We start from the raw sequence: 23,910 nt of genomic DNA, 5'->3' as shown, positions 1-23,910 counted from the left end.
ACAGGATCCTGGAATCAATCCCCCGTGGATAATGAGGGACAGCTGTACGTGGAACTGTCTCCAGCCCGTGACTTATGGTTACCTCCCCTCCAGCACATCCTCTAACTGGCCAGGGGTACCCACCCGGCCTCATTGTTCAAGTGCCTGTGGTTTGGGAGAGAGGTTGAGAAGAGGGGGCTGTTACAGCCTGTCAGGGAAGCAGCAAAACCCATCTTCTCCCAGCTCCCACTTTTCTCCATTAGCATCTCTGTAGGTCTTCCCTCACATCTGATTCAATGTGGTACGGTAGAAAGAACAGGATTTGGGAGTCACACTGCTCCTAGTTGAACAATTTATTTCAGCTTTCTGAAAATCAGGATACTAAAAACTGTCTTTTAAAGTTGTGATTATTAGATGAAAAAAAAAAAAGTGTTAAAGTGCCCAGTACAGAGGCTAGCACACAGGAGATAACGGTTTCTTTTTTCTCTTCTCCCCTCCATTCCTTTGTACTTCTTTCTCTCTCTTCCACCTCTCTCTTCTCCCTGCTTCCCCCTTCTTGGTATTATATGTCTTCTTCTTTCGCCCCTTCTCTAGTGGTTTTTTGTTTCTTCTCTTTTTATGTCTTCCTGTTCTGATTCCTCTTCTCTCTTCACCTAATCTTTAAGCACTTCCCTTAAATTTCTCCTTGTCTGTATGTTTGGGGTTTTTTTGTATCTTCCTGCAGCAGCAAATAGGTATAAGTCTTCAGCAAAGTCCACAGACCAAAAGTCTGAGATTCATTAAACTAGACTGGGGCTTTCAGACTAGTTTGAAAGCCAAGCCAAGTCTAGCTCAAAATTTATTTTGTTTGGCCAGCATGGTGTTTACAATTTCCAAAATTCAGATGTCCTTAGATGGGAGCTGTACCCTCCAGTTTGCCAGAGTTGCTAGTACTCTCTATTGTATTTTTCCATTTGTCATAAATATAGTATTTTAAAATGAATGCCTAATCAATCACCCATCCATCTCCAGAACTAGAATATCACCAGTACATTTATCTTTATTTATGTCTTCCTCTCTTCTATTATTCCCTTGACTTCCCACCAGAGGTAACCACTATCTTGAATTTTCTTAATCACTCATTTACTTTTTTTAAAATAGTTTTAACACAAAGCATTACCTAATGATGTATTATTTCTTTTTTGTTTGTTTCTGACTTTAAAAACAATGATGTTATATTGTACAGAATTTTCTATAACTTGCATTTTCACTCAGCATTCTGTTTCTAATTTTTATCCATGTGTTACAAATAGTTATAGGTAATTATTTTCATTCCAATCTTCTGTTGATGGACATTTGGATAACTTCCATTCTTTACTATTATGAAGAGTGTCATTATGAACATCCTTTTATCCATCTTCCGGTGCTCATTTGCAAGAATTTCTCTGGGGTATATACCTTGGAGTAGAACTGTTGGGTCATAGTGTACACAGATGTTCATTTTTATAAGTTAATGGCAAACTGTTTCCACCCACATCAGCAGTATATAAGAGTTCTCATTGATCCACATGCTTTCCAACACTTGGAGTCATCAGATTTCTTAATTTTGCCAATCTAGTGGTTATTAATCTCATTGTGGTTTTAATTTGAATTATCCTTATTACAAATGGAATTGAGCAATTTTTATATGTGTCTTGGTCATTTGTGTTTCCTCTTCTGTGAAATTCCTCTTCATGTCTTTTGCCCACTTTTCTATTGGATTCTTTGAGGGTTTTTACTTTATTGTTTTGAATGTGTTCTTTACATATTCTGAATACTAATCCTTTGTGGTTATATGTGTTGCAATGATCTTTTCTCAAAGATTGAGAAAAGTGGTTTGTCTTTTCCTTCTTCTATGGTGCCTTTAAAGAAACAGAGTTTCTTAATTTAAAAAGAGCATATTTATTGAAGTATAACATACATGCAAAACATGTATTAAAAAAAACTTTTGAGATTTTAGTTGGAGTTGCATTGACTCTGAAGATTAATTTAGGGAAAGTGGACATCTTTACAGTATTGCTTCTTCCTACCCATCCATGAAAATAGTATACTTCTTCATTTAATGTCTTTTAATAAAGTTTTATCAATATTTTTCCATACAGAGTTTGTAGATATATATTAGATGTATTCTTAGGTATATTATACTTTTTTTGTCAAGATTTTAAATTAAAATTTTTTAAATTTTTATTGAAGTATAGTTGATTTACAATTTTTCATGTGTACAGCAAAGAGATTCAGTTATATGTATATATAGATAGATAGATAGATATGTATTCTTTTTCAGATTCTTTTCTATTATAAGTTATTACTGTCAAGATTTTAATTTTAGTCATTCTGGTGGGTGTTTTAGAATTGTCTCATTTTGGTTTTAATTTGCATGTCCCTGTTGAAAAATTTTATTGAGCACCTTTTCATATTCTCATTGACCATCTGAATATCTTCTTTGGTGAAATGTCTGTTCAAGTCTTTTGCTCAATTTTTAAAACAGCTTGTCTTGTTCTTATTGATTTGTAAGAGTTCTCTATATATTCTGGATCTGAGTCCTCTGTCAGATATATGTATTGTGAGTATCTTCTCTCAGTCTTTGACTTGCATTTTTACTTTAATAGTGTATTTTAATAAGCATGAGTTTTTAATTTAGATGAAGTCCAGTTTATCGATTATTTTAATGGTTAGTGCTTTTGGTCATGTTTAAGAAATCTTGCCTACCCCAAGAACGTGAAGATTTTTCTTCGATATTTTCTTCTAGAAGCTTTATAGTTTTAGCTTTCATATTTAGGTCTGTGATTACCTAGGTTCTTGTGTATGGGAGAAATCAAGGTTTTGGTTTTTTCCCTATGTAAATATCCAGTTGCTTCATTAAAAAACTTACTTTCCCCATTGAATTGCTGTGGTGACTTTGTTGAAAATCAAGTGACTATATTTGTGTGAGTCTATTGCTGGGGACTGTTCTCTGTTCCATTGATCTATTTGTCTATTCTTTTTTTTTTTTTTTTTTTTTTGCGGTACGTGGGCCTCTCACTGTTGTGGCCTCTCCCGTTGCGGAGCACAGGTTCCGGACGCACAGGCTCAGAGGCCATGGCTCACGGGCCTAGCCGCTCCGCAGCATGTGGGATCTTCCCGGACCGGGGCACGAACCCATGTCCCCTGCATCGGCAGGCGGACTCCCAACCACTGCGCCACCAGGGAAGCCCTATTTGTCTATTCTTATGCCAGTATCACATTATCTTAATTAATGTGGCTTTATTGTAAGTCTTAAAAATGTAATAGTGTAAGTCCTCCTACTTTATTATTTTTCTTTAAGATTATCTTGGCTATTCTAGGTCCTTTGCACTTTTATGTGAATTTTATTTTATTTTAAATAAATAAAAATATTTATTTATTTGGCCGCATCAGGTCTTAGTTGCAGCACATGGGATCTTCATCGCAGCGTGCAGGGTTCTCCAGTTGTGGTGCACGGGCTTCAGAGTGCACAGGCTCAGTAGTTGCGGTGCGCAGGCTTAGTTGCCCTGCAGCATGTGGGATCTTAGTTCCACAACCAGGGATCAAACCCGCGTCCCCTGCATTGGAAGGCAGATTCTTAACCACTGGGCCACCAGGGAAGTCTCTGCACTTCTATGTGAATTTTAGAATCAGCTTATCAATTTCTAAAACTGAAAAATTCTGCTGAATTTTGACTGAGGTTGTACTGAATTCAAAGATTAATTTAGGAGGGAAGAGAAATGGGAACATATGTATATGTATAACTGATTCACTTTGTTATAAAGCAGAAACTAACACACCATTGTAAAGCAATTATACTCCAATAAAGATGTTAAGAAAAAACAAATAAATAAAAAATGAAAATATTTGGTGGATGAATAAAAAAAAGATTAATTTAGGAAAAACTGACTTCTTTCTGATATTGAGTCTTCTTATCCATGAAAAATAATATCTCTATTTTGTTAGGCTTTCTAAAAAAATATGTCTTTTAACAAAGTATTTGTTTCCTTCATACAGGTCTTGTCAATCTTTATTAGATTTATTTCTATGTGCCTTATATATTTTGTTGCTATTATAAATGCTTTCTTATATTTAAATTACATTAATTACATTTTATAATTATTTTTGGTTTATAGAAATGCAATTTAATTAATTATAGTTATTTACCTTGTTAAACTCTTTTTTTTCAGTTATAACAATTTATCTGTGGATTTTTTTGGCTTTTCTAAGTAGACAATTATGTCATCTTTATTTTTATTTTTTTTTAAATTTTATTTATTTATTTTTATTTTTGGCTGCATTGGGTCTTCGTAGCTGCGCGCGGGCTTTCTCGAGTTGTGGCGAGTGGGGGCTACTCTTCCTTGTGGTGCACAGGCTTCTCATTGTGGTGGCTTCTCTTGTGAAGCACAGGCTCTAGGCACACGGGCTTCAGTAGTTGTGGCACGTGGGGTCAGTAGTTGTGGCTCACGGGCTCTAGAGCACAGGCTCAGTCGCTGTGGTGCACAGGCTTAGTGGCTCCACGGCATGTGGGATCTTCCCGTGTCACCCTGCATTGGCAGGCGGATTCTTAACCACCACGCCACCAGGGAAGCCCATATGTCATCTTTAAATGAATTTTGCTTTCTTGTTTTTCAATATTTATTTATTTCATTTCTTTTTCTTGCCCTACTGTGTGTGCTTGGCTGGGGCTCTATTGCAGTGCTGAACAGAAATGGTGATAATGGCTATCCTTGTCTTGTTTCTGATTTTAGAGGGAGTGCATCTTATGTTTCACCATTGAAATCGATTTTTGGCTGTAAGGTTTTAAAAGATACTCTATCCAGTTAAGGAAGATTCCTTCCATTTGTAACTGCCAGGTCTTTGGTTTTACAATGAGTGAGTGTTAGATTTTATCCTATGATTTTTTTACTTTTACTGAGTTGGTTATGTTTTTTCTCCTTTAATATGTCATTGAGGTAAATTACATTTAAAGATTTTCCTCATCTTAAACCACCCTTATATTTTTAGGATAAGTCTGACTTTTTCATGATGGATTGATTATCTTTTTTACACACTGCTGGATTTATTTGTGGCATCAATTATCTATTGCTGCATAAAAGATCAACCCCAAACTTAGTGGCTTAAAACAACCACCTTTTTTTCCCCCCACAGTTCTATGGGTGGTTAATTTGGACTGAGCTCAGCTGGGTATTCTTCTGCTGGCTCCACCTGGACTCACTTATGTGGCCATAGTTGTCTGGTGGCTGAATAGGGCTGATGGTCAAGGACAGCCGTATTCATGCCTGTGGGTTGGCAGGTTGCCCGTTGTGATACTTTGGTTCTTATCCACATGGCTTCTCCAGAAGGCTTAGGCTTGGACTTGTTCACATGGCAATAGCATTCCAAGTGGGCATGAGTGGAAGCTTTAAGTTTTCTTGAGGTGTAGGCTCAAAAATCACATCATGCTACTTCTGCCACATTCTATTCATCGTAGTAAGTCACAGGCCAGCCTGTGACTGAGTGAAGAAATAGACTCCTTCTTGATGGTAGGAGCTGCAAATAATTTGTGGCTATTTAAAATCTATTACAGTTTGCTAATGTTGTGTTTGGAATTTTTGTACTTTTCATAAGAGAGATTGGGCCATAATTTTCCTTTGTCCTATGGTCTGTGTGTAGTTTAAGAATCAAGGTTATACTTGCCTTATAGAAAGAGTTGGAAAGCTTTTGTTTTTGTTTTCTATTCTTTGGAAGATTTTGTATAAGATTTCAGTGATCTATTCCTTGAAAGCTCTGCTCCTGGGCTATAAAACTGTTTTGGCCTGGTGTGTTTTGTTTTGTTTATAGAAAGATTAACTACTGATTCCATTTCTTTAATAGGACCATTCAGACTTTCTATTTCTTCTAGATTCAGTTTTGGTAAGTTATATATATTTTGTTTGTTTTTTTAAAGAATTTGTCTATTTTGTTTGCATTTTCAAAATTACTGGCATTAAGTTGTAGATAGCATTATCTTTCTGGTCACTACTGTTTCTGTAGTTAGGTCCACTCTTTCATTCTACTTTTATTTGTGCATCACCCTTATCAAAGGTTTGTCTATTTTATTTGCCTGTTCCTAAAATCAACTCTTGGCTTTATTGATCCTATTTCATTTGTTACTACTTCATTGATTTCTGCTTTTATCATATCCTTTCTTCTATTTACTTTGGGTTTGTTTTGTTGTTCTTTTTCTAACCTTTTAAGCCGGCATAGCTCATGAATTTTCAGTTTAAAAAATTTTCAGTTAAGCATTTTAAATCGACAAATTATCCTTGAGATACATTTTGGCCATCTCCCACAAGTTTTTTTGAGTAGTATTTTCATTATTGTTGTTATAAAATACCTTTAAATTCCCATAATGATTTCTTCTTTGACCAGTAAGTTTATTTAGAAGGGTGTTTTAAAATTTCTAAATCTGGGGCTTCCCTGGTGGCGCAGTGGTTGAGTCCGCCTGCCGATGCAGGGGACACGGGTTCATGCTCCGGTCGGGGAAGATCCCACGTGCCGCGGAGTGGCTGGGCCCGTGAGCCATGGCCGCTGAGCCTGCGCGTCCGGAGCCTGCGCTCCGCAACGAGAGAGGCCACAGCGGTGAGGCCCGCGTACCGCAAAAAAAAAAATGGAGATTTGTTTAAAACTTAAAAAAAAATTGAAATATAACATAGATACAGAGAAGTATATAAAACTTATATGTACAACGTAATGCACAATTAGGAAGCAAACAACCATGTAACTACTCCCGGTTAAAAAAAAATAGAGTACCACCCAAACCCAGAAGCCCCCCCATGTCCCTCCCCATTCATAACCCTCTCCCTCCTGGCAGAGAGGACCACTTTCTTGACTTTTGAGATCGATTTTCCCTATAGATTTACCACCTTTATGTGTATGTCTAAACAATATCAATTAGTTTTGCCTGTTTTAAACTTTATATGAATGTAACCACAAAGTGTATCAATCTTTTGTGTCTTCGTTCTTTCATCCATATTGTTGGCTGAACTGTAGTTTGTTCATTTTTAATGTTGAATAATGCTTCTATTTATAAATATACCACAGATTTTTTATCCAAGCTACTGAAAAGGGATTTCCGGGTTGTTTCCTATGATCTCTCTGATGGAGGTTATCTGAAACGTGTTACATTTTGCCTTATGGACTGATATGTAGCCGGTTATTGTAATGCTCCACGTAGGCTTGAGAAAAAAAAGGTGATTTTCGAAAGATTGGGTGTGGGGTTTATGAATATTTCTAATCCCTATTGTTTTAAACCCAGACTGCCCCAGTTTTTGTGTGTGTGTGTTTGTTTGTTCATTACCTGCCTGACCTCTATATATTGAGTTTTTCATCTCTGGAAATGATTCAGGGTAAATCTTTTCTAAGATATTTTCTATATTAAGGCAGCCAGGGTTTGAGCTGCAACAGAGTGATGACTGCTAAATAGCAGGAATAACTTCTCAGCTATTTCAAGTGGAATGTTCCAGATATGGGTAGTGGGGAGGGGTAGAAGGCCTGAAGGCCTTGAAGAAGGGCTTTGCTGTGGGAAAGTGAAGAGCCTTGGGGGGGGAAGATGGATGAAGCCTCACCTTTGCATGAGGATTCTTAACACGATTCTAGGGTCAGCGTTCCTGTCACCCATCTGCTGGCCTTTTGGACCACTCGCCCACTGGCATGCTTTCCAAGTCTGTATCCATGAGTGGCATCAATTACTTCTTGGGCTGCTCAGATCCAGCTGGTGAGTAAAAGTGGGGAGCAAAGCAGTGGTGGCCCCTTCCTCTGCCTGTCTCACCCCACTCCTCAGAGCCAGCTGTTTAGGGTCCAGATGTCCTGCATTATGTTTAACCACACACCCTTGGAAACCCGAAAATGCCTTTATTCAAGTGAGAGATCTGAATTCAGGACTTTGGTATTCTGAGGCTCTCCTTCCAATGAAGGAGGACATAGGACAGAGAGAGGCTCTCTAGCTTCCCCTGTCACCAGAGATGGAGGACAGTTATCCGCAATGTACCTTGTCATCAAGAAGAGGCATTGGGAGCTCAGAGTGAATCCTCTGCCCTCGCCATTCACTGAAAAGGAACTGAGACATTGGCCTCTCAGCCCCCTATCCACACAACGCCGGTGCTCTGTTACCCTGGCTCCTAAGTTCTTCAGCTCTGCTCTGCTCAGACGCCTCCCTCCTTCCCTACTCCCCAGTGCCCGCCCTCAGGAATGGCGTCACAAGCACCTGCAGCTTGGGAACCTGATCCAGGTGGAGGGGGTGGGGGAGGCAGCCCTGGGCGCCTTTGTCTGACTTTAGCTGGACACCTTACGTCTTCTTTTGTGTTGGCAGGGAATTTGTCCCAGTCCTCTGCTGCTGACCTCAGCAAAAGGTGAGTTTGGGGGACACAGAGCCCTTCAAAGCCCTAGATGGGGGAGGGACAATGGGACTAGGCCATGGGTTTTGTAGCCCCAAGGGTCTCTGTTTCCTGAAACATTGTTCCCCTTAACGTTTCTTATGAAAGACCTCCAAATATCCTTCTACCTGCGCTGCATAGAATTCCCCTTCTTCTCATTGGCTGGGGAAGGCTAAGAAGTTTCCCGGTAGCTCCATGGGATGAAGAAGAAATGAGGGAAAGAAAAGGAGTATATAGACCCCAGGGTGTCTGTTAAATAAGAGAGTGGAGGATGACTGCTGTTGTCAGTGTCAGAAAAGTGAGCAGGCAGATTCGCTGCTGCACAATCTTAGGGACAGACGGTGACCAAGGACCATGGACCAGCTTTGGATAGCTGAGATAATCGACCAATGGGGAGTGGCCCTAAGGAGAGCTGGGCACGGGCTGTAGCGCCCCAAGGGGAGAGGGCAGGGGCTGAAGGCATATTGTTCAGGAATCGAGGTGGAGGCTGGGAGATTTACATAGTATCTATGTAAATAAGCATGCAAAATCAGCACCTGTTTCTTTGGCTCCTACAGCTGAAGCCTGATTAGAGTGGGTTAGCCCTCTAAGACAGTGTGGGTGTGTGAGCGAGTAATGGGCCCTTTAAGATATCAAGCTCTGATTTGTGGTCCTGAAAATCTCTAGCTGACACATCCTCCTGGCTCTGGGTTTGGGATTAGCTCATGGGATGGGGCTGATGAAATCCCAGGAAATTCAGTCCTTATTGGCGTTAGGCCCAGAGGCCCTTTCCAAACAGCAGGGAGGGTCGTACACAGGACTCTTGTTTTGTGAGGGGAAAACGTGCCCTTGGAGAGCCCCCCTCCCCGTATCATTTCCGTTGGGAAGCAGCATGAAAGAGGAGATTGGGCCTGGATTAGGTAGGAAGGGGGAGTCTGTATTTATCTGGGAGGAGCCTGGAGTTTTCCTCATAAATAGAAGGGCCTGGGAAACTGTAGTGACCATATCTAGGAAATCCGAGGAGGTAGGGGAGTGGGGGCCTCTTTCTCCTGAGTCCTTCCTCTCTCTTCCTCACCCTTCTCTGTCTTTCCCCCGTACCTCCCCATTCTCTCTCCCCTGGTCATGGCACTTCATCCACCGTATCTCTGGGAGTATCTTGTTGTTCTTTTCCAGCTCCAGCTCCATCTCTTCACCTCTTCTTTTTCTCTCTGCAGCTGTAGCCAACTGGAAGGGGGCTCAGGCACCTGGGCAGGCTCCTCCCTGAGACGGACCCTCAGCTTCATCTTGGGCATGACCGGAAAGGCCAAGGTAGGAGTTGGGGAAGCAGGAGGCCCGGGACCCACTGCCCTCCCCAGTTCCCTTCCCCTCCCCCTCACCATCTGCTCCCCTCCCCAGCTTCTGCTGGTAGGCAGAGACTCAGGGCAATGGTTCAAGTTTTAAGGGAACATGGTATATCTCCCAGTCTCCCTCCTTCTGTCCCAGTAAATCACCTTTCCTCTGCTTTCCCTATGTCTCCAGCTTAGCAGCCAGCTGTGGACAGCTGGAAGGGGAGATGGGCCAGGAGCCTCAGAAGCTGAGGAGTGGCCTAGCCCTCCCTCTCTGGAGGCCCCACATAGCTGAGAGGTGGGCAGCCGAAATCTTAACCATCGGGCATAATAATCATAATAATTACAGCAATACTTTTTACTTCTTCAGAGAGTATTCGGGTTTGCAAAGTGCTTTTACACTCATAATTTTATGGGTGGATACGGCAGCTGAAGGAGTTGAAATGAGACCATAGGCAGAGTGGAAGCCAGGAAAGTGTATGATTGTGGAAGCGCATACACACCGTACCAGTGGGGCCACGTGCAGTTCCGACCCCAGGAAGGTGAAGGCACGTTGCTCTCTTCCTTATTACCAACACCCCGGCTCTGGTGAAACTAGGAGCTCTGCCTGCTGCTTGAATTCATTTCCACTCTCTTCATTTACTGGCAGAATGAGCCACTCCCCTCTTTTCCTCTCCTGGCTTCCCCAAGTATGCATGTACTTTCCCACCGGGGCGGCTCCTGAACATTGAGAGAAACCCCAGACAAGACATCATCAGATTCACCTCGAAGCACCACGGGATCCTCACCCAGTAAGGTTGCCTGGGCTCCTCCTGGCCCCGCCGGCAATGCCAGCGCTCTCTTCTCTGCCAGCCTTTCAGCCAGGATTCTCCTTCCTCTGGGTGGGCAGGGAGGGCAGAAACAAAACCAGGTTCTCAGCTCCTTCTCATTGCGGGCCGCAGGCGGGGAGCTGAAGCGTGAGATCAGGCAGTCTGAGAGCAGGGCGAGGTGGGCACAGTGAGGCTTCTTTTCTGCCGTGGGGGGGAGCAGAGCTCTCTACAAAGAGAACAAAGCCAACACCCAGACCTTGGGTCTGAGTCCCTCTCCCCACAGCCTCTCTGTTCAGGGTAGGAGAGTCTGACAGCAGAATCACCCTCTTTTCCTGCAGTAGGAATGGTAGAGGAAGTCGGTGCTGTCTAGGGGCCATCCAGATCGCAGTTGGTCTGCATTTGCCCGCCCTTGGCCTAGCAGTTTGGTGAGGGGATGAAGGAGAAAGTGGGCAGAGACTGAAGCCCAGACAGCCAGCAGGAAAGAGCTAAGCGTCGTCAGGACATTGTCCCAGTCGACTGCCTTTCCTTGCTAGGACTGTCGTTCTGTCTTCCTGTTTCCCTCTCTGTCATCTCCTGGTCCATCTTGCTTCCACCCTCATGAATGTGTGTGCTTGCATCACTAAATCTCTTCTTCCCCCTCCTCCCAGCTCAGGATAGGGGCCATAAGCAGGTAAACACCAGGGGTGGGGGTGAAGCGAAGCTCAGTCAAGCAGTGAGAGAAGGAAGTAGCTTATTCCTTCCTATTTGACTAGCATTGTAGAGTTGACAAAACACTTTTCCAGAGGTCATCTCATTTAATTCTTATAACACTCTGGCAAAGATAAATATTTTAATCTCTGTGTTTTGTTTTGTTTTTAAATCTCTTACTTACATTTGTTATTATTTTTAAAATTAATTAATTAACTTATTTATTTATTTTTGGCTGCATTGGGTCTTCTTGGCCGTGCGCGGCTTTCTCTAGTCATGGCGAGTGGGGGCTACTCTTCGTTGAGGTGTGCAGGCTTCTCATTGCAGTGGCTTCTCTTGTTGCAGAGCATGGCCTCTAGGTGTGCGGGCTTCAGTAGCTGTGGCTTGCAGGCTTTAGAGCACAGGCTCAGTAGTTGTAGCGCACGGGCTTAGTTGTTCCGTGGTATGTGGGATCTTCCCGGACCAGGGCTCGAACCCGTGTCCCCTGCATTGGCAGGCAGATCTTAACTACTGCACCACCAGGGAAGCCCCTTAATCTCTGTTTCATAGACAAGATAACTTAGAGCCTAGGTTACTCTCCCAAGATCCCACAGTTAGCAAAAGGTGGAGCTGTATTACAAACCTAGAGCTTTGACTATATGTTGTTGTCTCTGCTTCTGTCAGTAAACCTACGTAATAGTTTATCCCGTCTCTTCGCTTCTTCCACCATTTCTGATGGATGGCCATTGGAGTCAATAATGCCTTAATCATCCCCTCCCAGAATACACAAGGTCCAAAGTAATAAGAAGAAAAGTAAACCTCCTCCTGGGAACTGTAGGACTTGGGCCCAGGTATCCCTGTGGCTTTCTCTGCTCACCTACTGGCCAAGACCCTGACAACAAGGTTCTTCCCTGGGATGGCCTCCCTACCCCTGAAATGTGGGGGACATATCTGTTAAGTTAAATGAGCTAAAGAAAGTGGTGGCTACTTTTAGATTCTGGCAGAAATCAGGGTTGGCTTTTGTTTTTGTGTATCTAAAAAAATAATTTCTGAAAATCTGGGCAGCATCACTGGATAGGAGGAGCAGGGATTGGGATAAAAATGGTTTGGAAGAAGGGGCAGGGGATGCCAAGGAGAAAGGAAAAGGGTTCACTGTTCCAGAGGATACAGAAAATGGAAATTAAGTCAAGCTGCAGGCCTAGCTCACTAAAAGCACATGTGTTCTTAAAGGTAGACCGGTTTCCTTTACCCACCCCGCAAGTCCCCTTCCTTACTACTCATCTCTTAAGAGGAAGGAGAGGGCATAGGGTGAGAGGCAGGGTAACAAAGAGCAGATGGGTGAAAAGTATATTGAAGATTGGGGTAGGAGACAGAAGAGGGTTGGAAGATTAAGTCCTCTCCTTTCATAGAGACCATCTACGTTGAGTTTGGGGATTGAGATCCTTCACATAACTCTGGGATTCAGGCCCTGGGTTTATTGGGTATCCAGACTGGAGTTTGGCCCTTTAAGATTCCATCCTTAGCTTGAAACACCCTCCCACCCCAGGCCTGGGAGAAAAGCCGAGGTCTCAGCCTACCCCTTGTCTCAGGGCCCCTAGTGGGTGGAGCCGTGAGGCCAGGATTCTGGCTTCTGGCAGTCTGTTTTTAAATTTAGTACATTCCTCAGCCCTGGCTGCCCACTGGGGGGAGGTAAGTCTGGGGTTCTGGGCCCAGGAGCCTCAAGACTGCTGGTTTGGGGGAGTTCCTAGGGCCTTCCTGTAGGTCTCCCCTGCAGGTACAAGCCTGGAGGAGTCAGCCTCCCTCATGGCCCAGGGAAAGTCCTCTCTGCTTTCTAATTTCCATCCAGCCTAGAACTGGGCATGGTTATTTTCTCTCCTTTTTTTCTGGTCTTTGCTATATAAGGATCCTAAATAGGGGAATGGGTGAAGAAGGAGGTGAAGGAGTTGCTAGGCAGGAGGGGAAGCCAGAGGAGCAGTGTGGTGGTGAGGAGCCCAACTAGCTCAGCCCAGTGGTCAGGCAGTGGAGCCCAAAATAGTGGCAGAGGCTAAAATTGGCACCTACAAGAGTGCTGAGCTGGGCTTGAAACCTGCAGCCAGGCCCTGCTGCTGAACCCGGGCAGGGAGCCGCTGGGTCTAGGTTGGGCCTCCTCTCCCTCCCTCCTTCCTCCACACCTTTGGGGACCAGAAATCAGGCGGGACCCTGCAAACATAAGATGCTCTGTCCCAGGACTCTCTGTACTTCTGTTTCTCCCAGAGACATGGGAGACCCTGAGAGGCAGAAATGAACTTCAATGTGAGTGATTATAATTAGAGTGGAGGAGGAATTTTCCCCAAAAGGTGGAAGTTGCCTCAGACTGGGGCAGAGTGTCCGGAAAGAATGTCCTACTGCACCCCTCCTTCTTGTGGAGAGACTGGCCATACTCCAACTGTCCCTGACTGGGGAAGGCTGGTTGCTGGTCTTTTGGTTCTAGCCTAACTTGCAACAGAGGGAACTGGGGTTAGACACAAGGAAGGACTTCCTCAGCTTCTTAGTCTTCTGTAACAGTGGCGAATTCCTCCCCTCTACCACCCCAGTAGTCAGTGGAGGCAGAGGTAGGAGGGAAGAGGATGGGCCGAGGGCGGTCTTGTAAGGCCCCAGAGAGTTGGGGGCTTGTGGAAGAATGCTCTCCTCTCAGATTCTTCAACCTCCAGGAGTGAATCTTCCCTTTCAGGCCCTCTAAAGATCCACCCTTTAGTTCCCCTTTGATTTCTCCGCCCTCTCCCCACGCCTGCCCCCGGTCGTAAAAGGGGTCGGTGGCTCTGGCCTGCTTTGATGGGCCCAGAAGGCCAGGAAGGAACTGGCCCCGGGTTCCCTGGAGAGCTGGGGGCGGCTGGAATCCTCCGGCCCGCGAGTCTTTCTAGACTGATGGACTGCGGAGGAGGAGGAGGAGGAGGGGAAAGGGAAGACCAGAGGTGGGGTGAGGGCTGCGAGGCGGGCCAGGGTGGGTTTTAGGAAAACCGAAGCCAGGAGGCGGGCGTCTGGGGTTAGAGGCGCCCGGCGCTGGAGGTTAACGGGCAGAGGGGCCCGGCGAGCTAGTCCACGGCCCCTTGTACTTGTGCGAGCCGCCCCTCCGCGGACCGAAGCGTCCCGTCCGGCGCTCGGCACCCGCCCTCCCTCCGCCCCGCCTCCCCCTTCCTGAGCTCGGGCGGGGGTGGAGACTCGGGTTTGAGGAACTGGCGCTGGGTGCCGGGCGAGGGGAGTCAGACTTCCTGTCCCCAAGACCGACGCGTGCGGGTCGGACCCCTCCCCCGCCCTCCCCCCCAAACAGCCGGACGCCAGGGTCCGCGCCGCGTCCTCCTGGGCTCCCCCCGCCCCCATCGGATTATGTCTCGGATCGAATCCCTCACACGGGCGCGGATCGACCGGAGCAAAGAGCTGGCCAGCAAGGTGGGCTCTGAAACCCCTGTCCCTCTTGCCCGCTGTCCTCAGGGCGCCCTTCGATCCCCGGCACCCGCAGCGCCCCCGGGTCTGCCCGCCTGCTTTCTGGGCGCCAAAATCGGGCGGAGCGTCGGCCGGGAACGCGGCGGGACGGGGTGGGTGGGGACTGTGAGTGAGTGGGGAGGGGGCTGGGGGAGCAGTAGACGCGACCCGCGCCTCCAGCTCCGAGCAGATTCTCTGCCGGGATCCCGGGAGCCAGCGGACCTGGGGTTTAGGGGCTTCCGATCTGGCGGGACCGGGTGTTTTGGGCCGCGTGAAAGAAAGTTGCTCCGGTAAGGGACAGAGCGGGAAGAGGGAGGTGTGTGTGTCGAGGGGGGGTGGGGGCGGCGAAAGCTCTCCGGAACCCCCTCCGCCAGGGTTCCACCGGCTTGCTCTCGGTATCCCCCCACTCTGCAGTCGCTGGCTTGGTCGTTCCCTCTTTGTCCCCGCCATCCGGCGGAGGGGTGGGAGGGGGTGGTTTCCCGGCTTCCTCCCACCATCACCACCACCATCACCACCCCTCCGAGACAGCAGTCAGCTCCTCCTCTCCTCGCAGATGGACTTTCCAGCTGTGATTCAGTTCTTCTCTCTGGTGGGCGGGTGACGGGTCAGGACAGCTTAGGGACGGCTTACTTTCCCCCAAGCCATCACCCTCAGGTGAAGGGAGCAGAGGTCTTTGTGTAGCTAGGATCCTTTCTTCCATCCTTGGGGCCCAGAGCACCCCTGTTCCTGAAACACAGAGGGTCCCCCCATCCCTTTTTGCCCCACCAGCTTCCAAGCTCCTTGTCCTTGCAGCCTGAAACAAACTGAAACCTTTAGACTGACCCACTTGGCACTGTGCCCTCATCCCTCCTCCCCACCCCAGCTCTCTTAACTCTTTATCTTGGGACTGTTCACCTACCATTTCAAAAGTCCGGATGTATAATTACCCTAGCCCCCACCCCCATCTTGAGCTCTTGGCCACTCCTTTCCAAGTATCCCTTATTTCTGCCTTTGTACCCAGGCGCACTCCCAAAGGCCATGATCTCTCCACACCTCAGCCCCCAGGAAATGATGAAGCTGACTTGTAGGTGAATAAATGAGAGCTGGGAGGAAGGTGGTGCATGCAGACAGCACCTCCCAGCTGCTCAAGGCACCCACACTGTACCCATTATGGGAAAGGCCAAGACCCAGTCCATAGCTGGTTTAATCTCTGGCCTCTTTCCAATCCCAGTGTCCTGCCCTGGCGCGCAGCCTATGCTGATCACCAGCCTATGCTGATCACCATCACAGTCTACCGGCATGGGAGCAGTACCCTTTTGGAGTCCTCAGAGATGGTGGAAACCCCTTCCCACACTTCCCTCCTAGCTCCTAGCCTGACTACCCATCTAGAGGCTAAGTTGGGAGAGGTTCCATCCTGGAACTTTTCCTTGGGGGGTTGGGATGAGATTCTGCTAACAGGAAAGCAACTGGGGATTTGGGTAGGGCTTAAGACAAACAGAGGGCCAGAGGAGAGATGGCTGAAGTGCAGTGGAACAGTGGGGTGGCAGACAGGCTCTTCTCAACCCTGCGCCAGGCCAGGCCCCAGCTATGAAAGTCTGTTTATTTTTCAACCGTTTGAGCTGAGACCCTGGAGCAGGGCCAAGGGGGGTGGAGAGGTTTTTTGAAACCACGGAAATTTGGTTCCACCCTAAAAGGGAAAGCCATGGGGGCACCGGCGAGGGGCAGACCTGGAGAGGGGCTATAGACAGGGGTTCTGGGAAGGTAGATACTCGGGTCCCTTTTCCATTATTGGGAGGAGTTGGGGAGCCAGATACCTGGGTCCTCATGCCTTTTTTTTTTTTTTTTTTTTTTTGGTAGTTGGGGGGAACTGGGAATCTAGAAGCTTGGCTTTTTCTATCCTGGGGCGGCCTTGGTTTTGCGGGGGTTGGGATCTGACTGGGGGTGGGGATGTGAGGGGCTGAGTGGGTAGATCTGAGAGGGCAGAGGGGCCACTGGAGGAGGTTGGTTGTCAGTTTGGGCTGGTCGGAAGGGGAGGGCCACCTCCGGAAAGCTGTGGTTACAGAAGGGGGGAGTTGATTCTTAGCCAACAAACCCTGGATCCCCTCTTCCCCCTCCCCCAAGCACACCAGCTGTCTCCTTTCTTTTTATACTGCGGTGGGAAGTAGAGGGGGGCCGGTGGAAACGAGATAATTTGAGGAAGATGGTCTCCCCTGCTACCTATCTGGGGGGATGGTTCAGAGCTATGTCCTGACCCCCACCGCCATTCCTTGCCTTCCTCCCCGGGACCTCCTTGAAGTAGGAGGAATTTAAGTCGAACCTGTCCCTTTCTCCTTCCCACCCTCCTAGAATCTTTCTGTGCAGCTCCCCCTCCTCATGCCTCCTCTCTTTTCACTCCATTTCTATTCTTTCAGGCTATCTTCAGTCCTCCACCCCCTCATTCTCTCTGCTCTACTTCCTACCTCCATAGGCCCCAAACCCCAGAGGTCCCTTTCTCTCTTTCATCCCCTGTTCCTCCCTCCCTCCTCCCCCCAAACCCTAAGTGTCTCCTCTCTCAGAACAAAGGGTCCTTTCCTGCCTAGGAGTGGGCAGGGGCCAGAGGATCAGGGATGGCCCTGGAGGCTAGGGGGGTGTCCCTGGAATCTCAAGGACCCCAGATTTGGAGTGTGGTGGGGAGAGAGGAGAGAGACTGTTTCTTTGTTCTGAGTGTTGGAGAGATGGCTGGCTTTGTGTGCAGGACTAGAACTGGAGCCGGAGAAGAGGGCTGGGGGAGCCCTGGAGGGAGCTGAGAGTGCTGGCAGGTTGCGGGGGAAGTTGAGGAATTGGGGGTCTCCCGGGAGGCTGAGACTTTTGGGGGAATAGGAAAAGATTCTAGGGGCCTTTCTTGGAGGTTAGGGAAAGAGCTGAGGGGAGGGGGAGAAGCAAGGATGGGGGAAGGGAGCCAAAAGCTTAAGGAAGTCACTGAGTGACTGCAGGAGGTTGGATGCTGCCTAGAGAAGGACCTGCCAGGGCTGCCCGAGGGATTTAAAGAGGGGTCCCATCTCAGTCCCTCTGGCTTCCCCGGAACCCTGAGCTTGGAGTCGGGGAGGGGACAGATCTGAAGAAATGAATCCCATGCGTGCACATGACCTGTGTGTTGGTGTGCGTGTGTGTCTGTGTCCGTCTGCCTGTCCCCAGATGCTCTGTGTCACTGTTTTGAATTATGGCCACCAAAGTAGGGGGCTCACTGCACTCTGGATGCGGGGAAGTAGTTCTATTCTTAGCTTCAGTCTGTGCTTTGAAGTATCATCTAGGAGCTTGAGGGAGCAGATTGGTCATGGTTCCTGGAGCTGGTCAGAGAAATGGCTGAGAGGAACTGGCTGGACCCTTCTGGGTTTGTTTATGTCTCCTTGGGGGAGGGTGGGGGAGGGGCTGCAGGCAGCAGCTGCCCCCCTCCCAACTCAGCCGGCCTGCCCTGTGCCAGGAGGGCAGGGAGTCCTGGCACAGCTATTGTTCGCTTGCACAAATGCCCGTCTGTTTGCATCACTCCCCACTCCGTCTCTGCTTGTCTTTCTCTCCTGACCCGACAGGTGTGGCCGGGTGGGGGGTGGGGGTAGGATGGGGTCCAGGATCCCTGGGTCTCAGGGTAGCCCGACTTTATTCCCTGTGGTCCTTAGCACCCCTCTTCTGCTTCACCAGTGTGCCCACCCCCATTGTCCGGTGTCTCATCTTCATTCATCAGGCAAGCGTTAAGTGCCTTTGTGTGTTCAGCGATGTCTTTTTGTGTTATGTTTCTGGCTTTGGCGTTAGCGTTTCCGTTTGGCCGCCTTCTCCTTAGCCTCCTGCCTTCATCTCGTCTGTGGAAGCTCATAAAGGAAGCAGAGCCTGGCTGAGACCATCCCAAGCCCTCTTCTCAGTCCCATGGCCAGGAACCCTCTTTCTCCTCTTTTCCCAGCCTTAGAGCCCATCCCTCATGACTCAGTGCCCCTTGCAGCCTATGACTCTGAACCTCTGCTGTCCAGGGCCTAAGTTACAGATGACTGGAAACCCAGTGGAACCCTCCGGGGGCCTTCTGGTCCCTAAACAAAGGGCCTGGACAGAGGCTGCGCCACCTTGGGGAAGGGGCTGCTGCCACTTGCAGCTGGAGCAGAGGTCATTCTGAGCACCACGTGACTTCTCCAGAGGTCTTGGTTTGGACATACCCAATGGAGGAACAAGGACAGCTGAGAGCTTAGACTTTGCTTGGAGAGGCTCTTACTCTTCTGGGTCAGCTCCACCATCCTCTGCTGCCCGCCGGGGAACGGGAAGCCGAAGTCCAGGCTTTGGCATTCCTTGGGCTTCACGTATGTCACTGTTTTCCTCATCTCTCGGCCTGGGAGACAAAATACGGAGAAAGGGGAAACTGCTTCTGTTCTATGAGACTTTGAGCCACCAGCCTCAATGTCCTCTGCCATTCGCCTAGTCTTTCTTTCCCCAAAATGACCAAGATCTGGGATGACAGTGGAAGGAGAGTTTGGGTTGGTCTTCTTCTGACCTTCAGAGGATACCATCCGGTCCTAAGTTCAAAGGAATTAGGAGAAAAGGTCTGGGAGGAGGGAGAAAAGAATAAACAAGAGAGGAGGAGACCAGAATTCCCTGGTGGTCCAGTGGTTAGGACTCTGTACTTCCACTGCAGCGGGCACGGGTTGGATCCCTGGTCAGGAAACTAAGATCCCGCAAGTGTGAGGTGCAGCCGGGGTGGGGGGGGGGGGAAAGAGAGAGAGGAGGAGACTGAAAGCTCTGAAGCTCTGATAAGGAATGAGGGGATCCCTAGAGTAGAGGCAAGGGTGCTGCTGGGACCCCTTGTCTTGGTGTCTATCCATCCACCCATCCTTCTTTTCTTCCTTTCTTTCTAAACATGTGTTAAGTGGCTGTTGTATACCAGCCATTGTGCTAGGTGCTTTCCCGTGCTTTATTCATTTATTGTGTAGCAATAGCAAGAAAGACTTTCTGTGAGGGTTTGTGAGAAAGCAAGACTATGGACACTGGACAGTAGAGGACTGAACCAAGCAGGAAGGGCCTCTGAGTGTTGGGGTGGGTGTTGTGGATTGCAGAGTAATGGCCCCTTTTCTTGGTGGACAGATGGGGCCATGAAGGTGAAGAGCTGTCCCGCTGGCGGGTGGGCGGGTAACTGGGATGATCTTAAGAAGATCTGGAAAGAGTAGGACAGAGAACCAAACAAGCCCATTCACTCCATCTCTGGAGCAGGCACCCTTGGTGAGCAGGCCCTGTGTCCTTCTAGCCTCACCAGCCTGAGCCCTGGGGCGGGTGCGGACTGCCTCCAGGACAATAGCGCTAGGCAGTGCCAGGGCCGCCTGCTGCTGGGCAGTGTCCGTGTTGGGATGTGCTGCTGCTGTGGCTGCTGCCCACTGCTGGCCCACCTAGAGAGAGGGTCACTTGGAGAGAGGGTGAGTGTTGGGAGGTGGGGGAGCCTGGGCCCAGAGTAGCTGGGTCGTCTGTGGGATGTTGATGCCAGAGAGGTGAAGGGCCACAAGAGACCCTGTTCTCTGGCTACCCCTAGTTCTCTCCCTCCTTTTCCCCCGCCTCTTTCCCAGGTGAGAGCTCCTGGAGGCCTGAGAGCAGAGGGAAGAGGTCAGGGGAGGGGAGGGGGAGTTGTAGCAGCCCTAGGGCAAATCTGCAGGACTGCCCATTTGGGAGTTGACCCTGATTCAGACATGTTGCTCTTTTTATTTTATTTTTTGAAGTATAGTTGATTTACGATATTATATTAGTTTCAGTATTTTTACAGATTATATATACTCCATTAAAGTTAGTACAAGGTAACGGTTATAAATCCCCATGCTATATAGTACATCCTTGCTGCTTATCTGTTATTGTTTTGTTTTGTTTTTATCTTTGGTCCCGCTGCGTGCTGCGTGGCTTGCGGGATCTTAGTTCCCCGACCAGAGATTGAACCCGCACCCTCAGCAATGAAAGCGCGGAGTCCTAACCACTGGACCACCAGGGAATTCCCTGATTATCTATTTTATACATGGTAGTTTGTGTCTCTTAATCCCATACCCCTAATTTGCCCCTCCCCGTGTTGCTGTTTTAATGTGATTTTCACGTTTTTTTGCTTGCATACTTTTAATTCAAACATAATGAGTCCTCAAACTTTTTTTTTTTTTTTTTTCCTCAAACTTTTTTATTTGTGTCATAGAGAAGGTTGGGAGAGCAGGAGAGGAGAAGAGAAGGCAGAGTGTAGGGCAGTAAGAAGAGCTATTTGGACTTGGACTTTGAGGTCCTATAAAGGCTGTTATTCAGAGGAGGATTTGATCTCCTAAAGAACTATAATTTGGAGCAGGGCAGATGGAGGTTAGACTAAAGGGAGAATTTTCTAGTGGTCCAGATAGGTAGGTACCAGAATAGAAAAAGGGAGGTTAGAGTTAAAAGTTGGTCAGCTTTCTTGACAAGGTCTAGGAGGAGGAGGGCAGGGAGAGGCCAAGGGCAGTAGAAGAGAAGCAAGGGTGAAAAAGGGGCAGCCAAGGTGGGAGGCCATGGGGGAGAGGAGGGAGGCCAGGGGATGGGAAGGAGACTATGATATAGGAAGAGGAGGAGGATGGGAGAGGAGGAGAAAAGAAAAATGGGTGATTGGATGGGAAATGACCTGAAGACCTAGGCTCTGCTCATCATCAGATGAACCTGGAGCTTCTGAGGGTAGGCAGGAGAGAGAAGGATCTTGGGCTACCAGGAAGCCCTGAGACCCTAGGGCGTCATAGTCCAGTGCCCTTTGGCCCCTGTGCTGTTGACTCAGCCCGTTCACACTTCCCTTTTCTACCCTTGCACCAGGCCAGTGAGTTTCTTCCCCTCCCCCACCTCTTTTTTTTTTTTTTTTTTGGTGGTACGCGGGCCTCTCACTGCCGTGGCCTCTCCTGTTGCAGAGCACAGGCTCCAGACGCGCAGGCTCAGCGGCCGTGGCTCACGGGCCCAGCCGCTCCGCGGCATGTGGTATCCTGCTGGACCAGGGCACGAACCCGTGTCCCCTGCATGGGCAGGCGGACGGACTCTCAACCACTGTGCCACCAGGGAAGCCCCCCCTCCCCCACCTCTTAACTGCTAGTGTGGCTTCAGCTGAGAGTCAGGACTAGGCCTCCAAGGTCCAGGCTGAGGATTCTCCTCTGAGTTTTGTTTCACTGCCCCGGGGCCCCAGACAGTGTCCTCTGACTTGGGGCTCATTACCCTCAGCCTCAGCCATCAGGATCTCGCTTTCTGAGAGGCAGGGAATCCTTGGAGGGAGTGGTCTTGCCAGGTCCTCTTCCTGCTGTCAGTCCTCTAAGAGTGGAGGGAAAATCAGGGATCTGAGGTGACCACTGAGGAGGGTCCTGGAATAGGTGGAAAGCATGGTGTTCCATCTTCTTATCTCCTCAGTTTCAGGGAAAGCTCAGGAGCTTGAGAAAGGACAGAAAGAGGTCAGGGAGAATCACTTCACCTGCAGAGGTCAGGGGGAAGCAGGAGAAGAGAAAGCTGATGGGAAATGCCAGCCTCTGAGGTTCTGTGGAAGCGCCCGGAGAGTGTGCCCCATCTCGACGGAGACCAGAGCAGGAGGAAGTGACATTGCCGCTGGAGGATGGAGGGTAGATGCTAGAAAGGACTTCCTAGACTAATTGGGTGAGGAGGAATAAAGGAGATATCCTAGGTTTTGGAGGGTAGCATGAGAGGGATAAAAGTTAGACTGCAGAAGAGACTTCCTGCCGGGAATGAGACCTTGGTGGCCCAGTTTCCTTTCTTAAAGATCCCAAAGAGGACAAGTGACCCGAGACTGAAACCAGGCTTCTCCTGCCTCGAGGTTAGCAGGGGACATGCTGCCTCCCACAGAGAGGCCCCGTGTACCTTGGCTGAGCAGATGTGGAAGAGTCAGAAGTTTAGGATCCTGACCTCTGGTTGGGGGTGGCAGTGGAGGCATTCTGCCCCCTTCAGCCAATCTAATAAGGGGATCTCCTGCCCCCCACTGTGACTGCCACTGCCACGGAGATAGCGGCTCCAACACTGGTTGTCATGGTTATAAGAGGAGCTAACTCCCATAGATTTGAAAGCGCTGGTGAGCTGGCACCTTCTGCTTCGCCTGCTCTCCCCTCCTCTCTGCGCATCTTCCCCCGGCACAGAGAAGAGAGTACAGCAGCTCGGGGGCGAGCAGAGCTAGGGCTGGGAGGTGGAGTGAGGACGCGGAGGTCTAGAGCCGGGGAGATGAGCGGCAACAGGAGGCAGCCCAGCCGCAGGGGCCAGGTAGGTCAGGGGTGGGCTCGGCCCTCGGGGCTGGCCTGGTCACTCCTGGACAGCTGCCTCTGACACAGCGCGGCAAACTCTGCTTCAGGAAATGGTGTGTTTCAGGCAGACATTGCTCCCTTGCCTCCACCCTCGGCCCGTGTCTCTGGACTCCTCAGGCACCCTGGCATCCTCCAGCCTCACTTCCTGTCTCTCTCGCCCCTTCTACAGACCCGGGAAAAAGAGAAAATGAAGGAAGCCAAGGACGCCCGCTATACCAACGGGCACCTCTTCACCACCATCTCCGTTTCGGGCATGACCATGTGCTATGCCTGTAACAAGAGCATCACAGCCAAGGAGGCCCTCATCTGCCCAAGTAAGTTGTTTGGACCCTGAATGTCACTCTTGAGTCAGCGCCCACTGACCCTAATCTTTCTCTCCATTCTTTTTACCTTGGATCCATAAGGATCACTCTCCTCTGTGAGCCCCCGCAGGGCCCAAATGCCAGGGCCAGATGCTTGATCCCTTTCTCCCTGTCCTCATGTCTAGGGGTAGTGGCAGTCAGAATATGGCCTAAGCAGGACTAGCCGGGGGTATGGGGGAGGGGAGGCTGGAGTGGCTCCCCTTGCAGCTGTCGTCCGCTGGGCATCCCCCAGCTCCCTGAACAGCTGCTGAGGGTCAGGAGAACTGATTGGAAGAGAAGCAGGAATGTTGTGTGTATGCGGGGTAGGGGGGGCAGAAATAGGGGAGCTGGGTGGGAAGCTGCTGGCCTTGCAGCTGTTCTGCCGGTCTTCCTGGGCAGAACTGGGTGTTCAGGACTTCAGGGTCCCCTTGCCCCTTCCCTTTCTATTGACTGGGGGGAGTCTGAAATCTCTAAATCTCTACAGTTTGAAGCAGAGGATTAGGGATTAGGACCCCCCTGTCTCAGATTTCTAGTCTGACTGATACACAGTGAGAAAGAGAATATGGCAGCAATGTGTATGTTGGGGGAATAAGGATTAGATAGAACTCCTGACCTTCACCCACATCTAAGGGTAGCCCTGTATTTAGTAAGTACAAGCAACGAATTCTTCCTTCCCCAAGATGCCTACATGGAGGGCT

At 48.8% G+C, this 23,910-nt stretch overlaps 1 protein-coding gene and 1 long non-coding RNA gene across 5 annotated transcripts in view; one reads left to right on the top strand and one right to left on the bottom strand.

The window, feature by feature from the left end:
• The window catches only part of LOC113614115 (uncharacterized), a 28,614-nt gene extending 20,553 nt beyond the window's left edge, over window positions 1–8,061 (bottom strand). Inside the window, exon 1 of the long non-coding RNA XR_003430451.1 lies at window positions 7,991–8,061. This is a non-coding gene — a long non-coding RNA (uncharacterized LOC113614115). The remainder of the gene's footprint in view (window positions 1–7,990) is intronic.
• ARHGEF2 (Rho/Rac guanine nucleotide exchange factor 2) overlaps window positions 1–23,910 on the top strand; it is a 41,779-nt gene that overhangs the window by 2,720 nt on the left and 15,149 nt on the right. The window contains exons 1-5 of one of the 4 annotated variants that reach the window (XM_027095436.1): window positions 6,960–7,193; window positions 7,600–7,717; window positions 8,312–8,351; window positions 9,569–9,662; window positions 23,041–23,185. In XM_027095436.1, coding sequence (XP_026951237.1) covers window positions 7,654–7,717; window positions 8,312–8,351; window positions 9,569–9,662; window positions 23,041–23,185 — 343 coding nt within the window. In that variant the 5' untranslated portion in view covers window positions 6,960–7,193; window positions 7,600–7,653. Of the gene's footprint in view, window positions 1–6,959; window positions 7,194–7,599; window positions 7,718–8,311; window positions 8,352–9,150; window positions 9,275–9,568; window positions 9,663–14,327; window positions 14,581–23,040; window positions 23,186–23,910 lie in introns of those variants that run through there. The other 3 variants (XM_027095435.1, XM_027095438.1, XM_027095437.1) reach the window with 3 other exon arrangements.

Source organism: Aethalodelphis obliquidens, unplaced genomic scaffold (assembly GCF_003676395.1).
Source record: "Aethalodelphis obliquidens isolate GAN/ISIS:26980383/991018 unplaced genomic scaffold, ASM367639v1 scaffold90, whole genome shotgun sequence".
NCBI classification, from domain to species: domain Eukaryota; kingdom Metazoa; phylum Chordata; class Mammalia; order Artiodactyla; family Delphinidae; genus Aethalodelphis; species Aethalodelphis obliquidens.
This window is presented reverse-complemented; position numbering and strand designations above follow the sequence as displayed.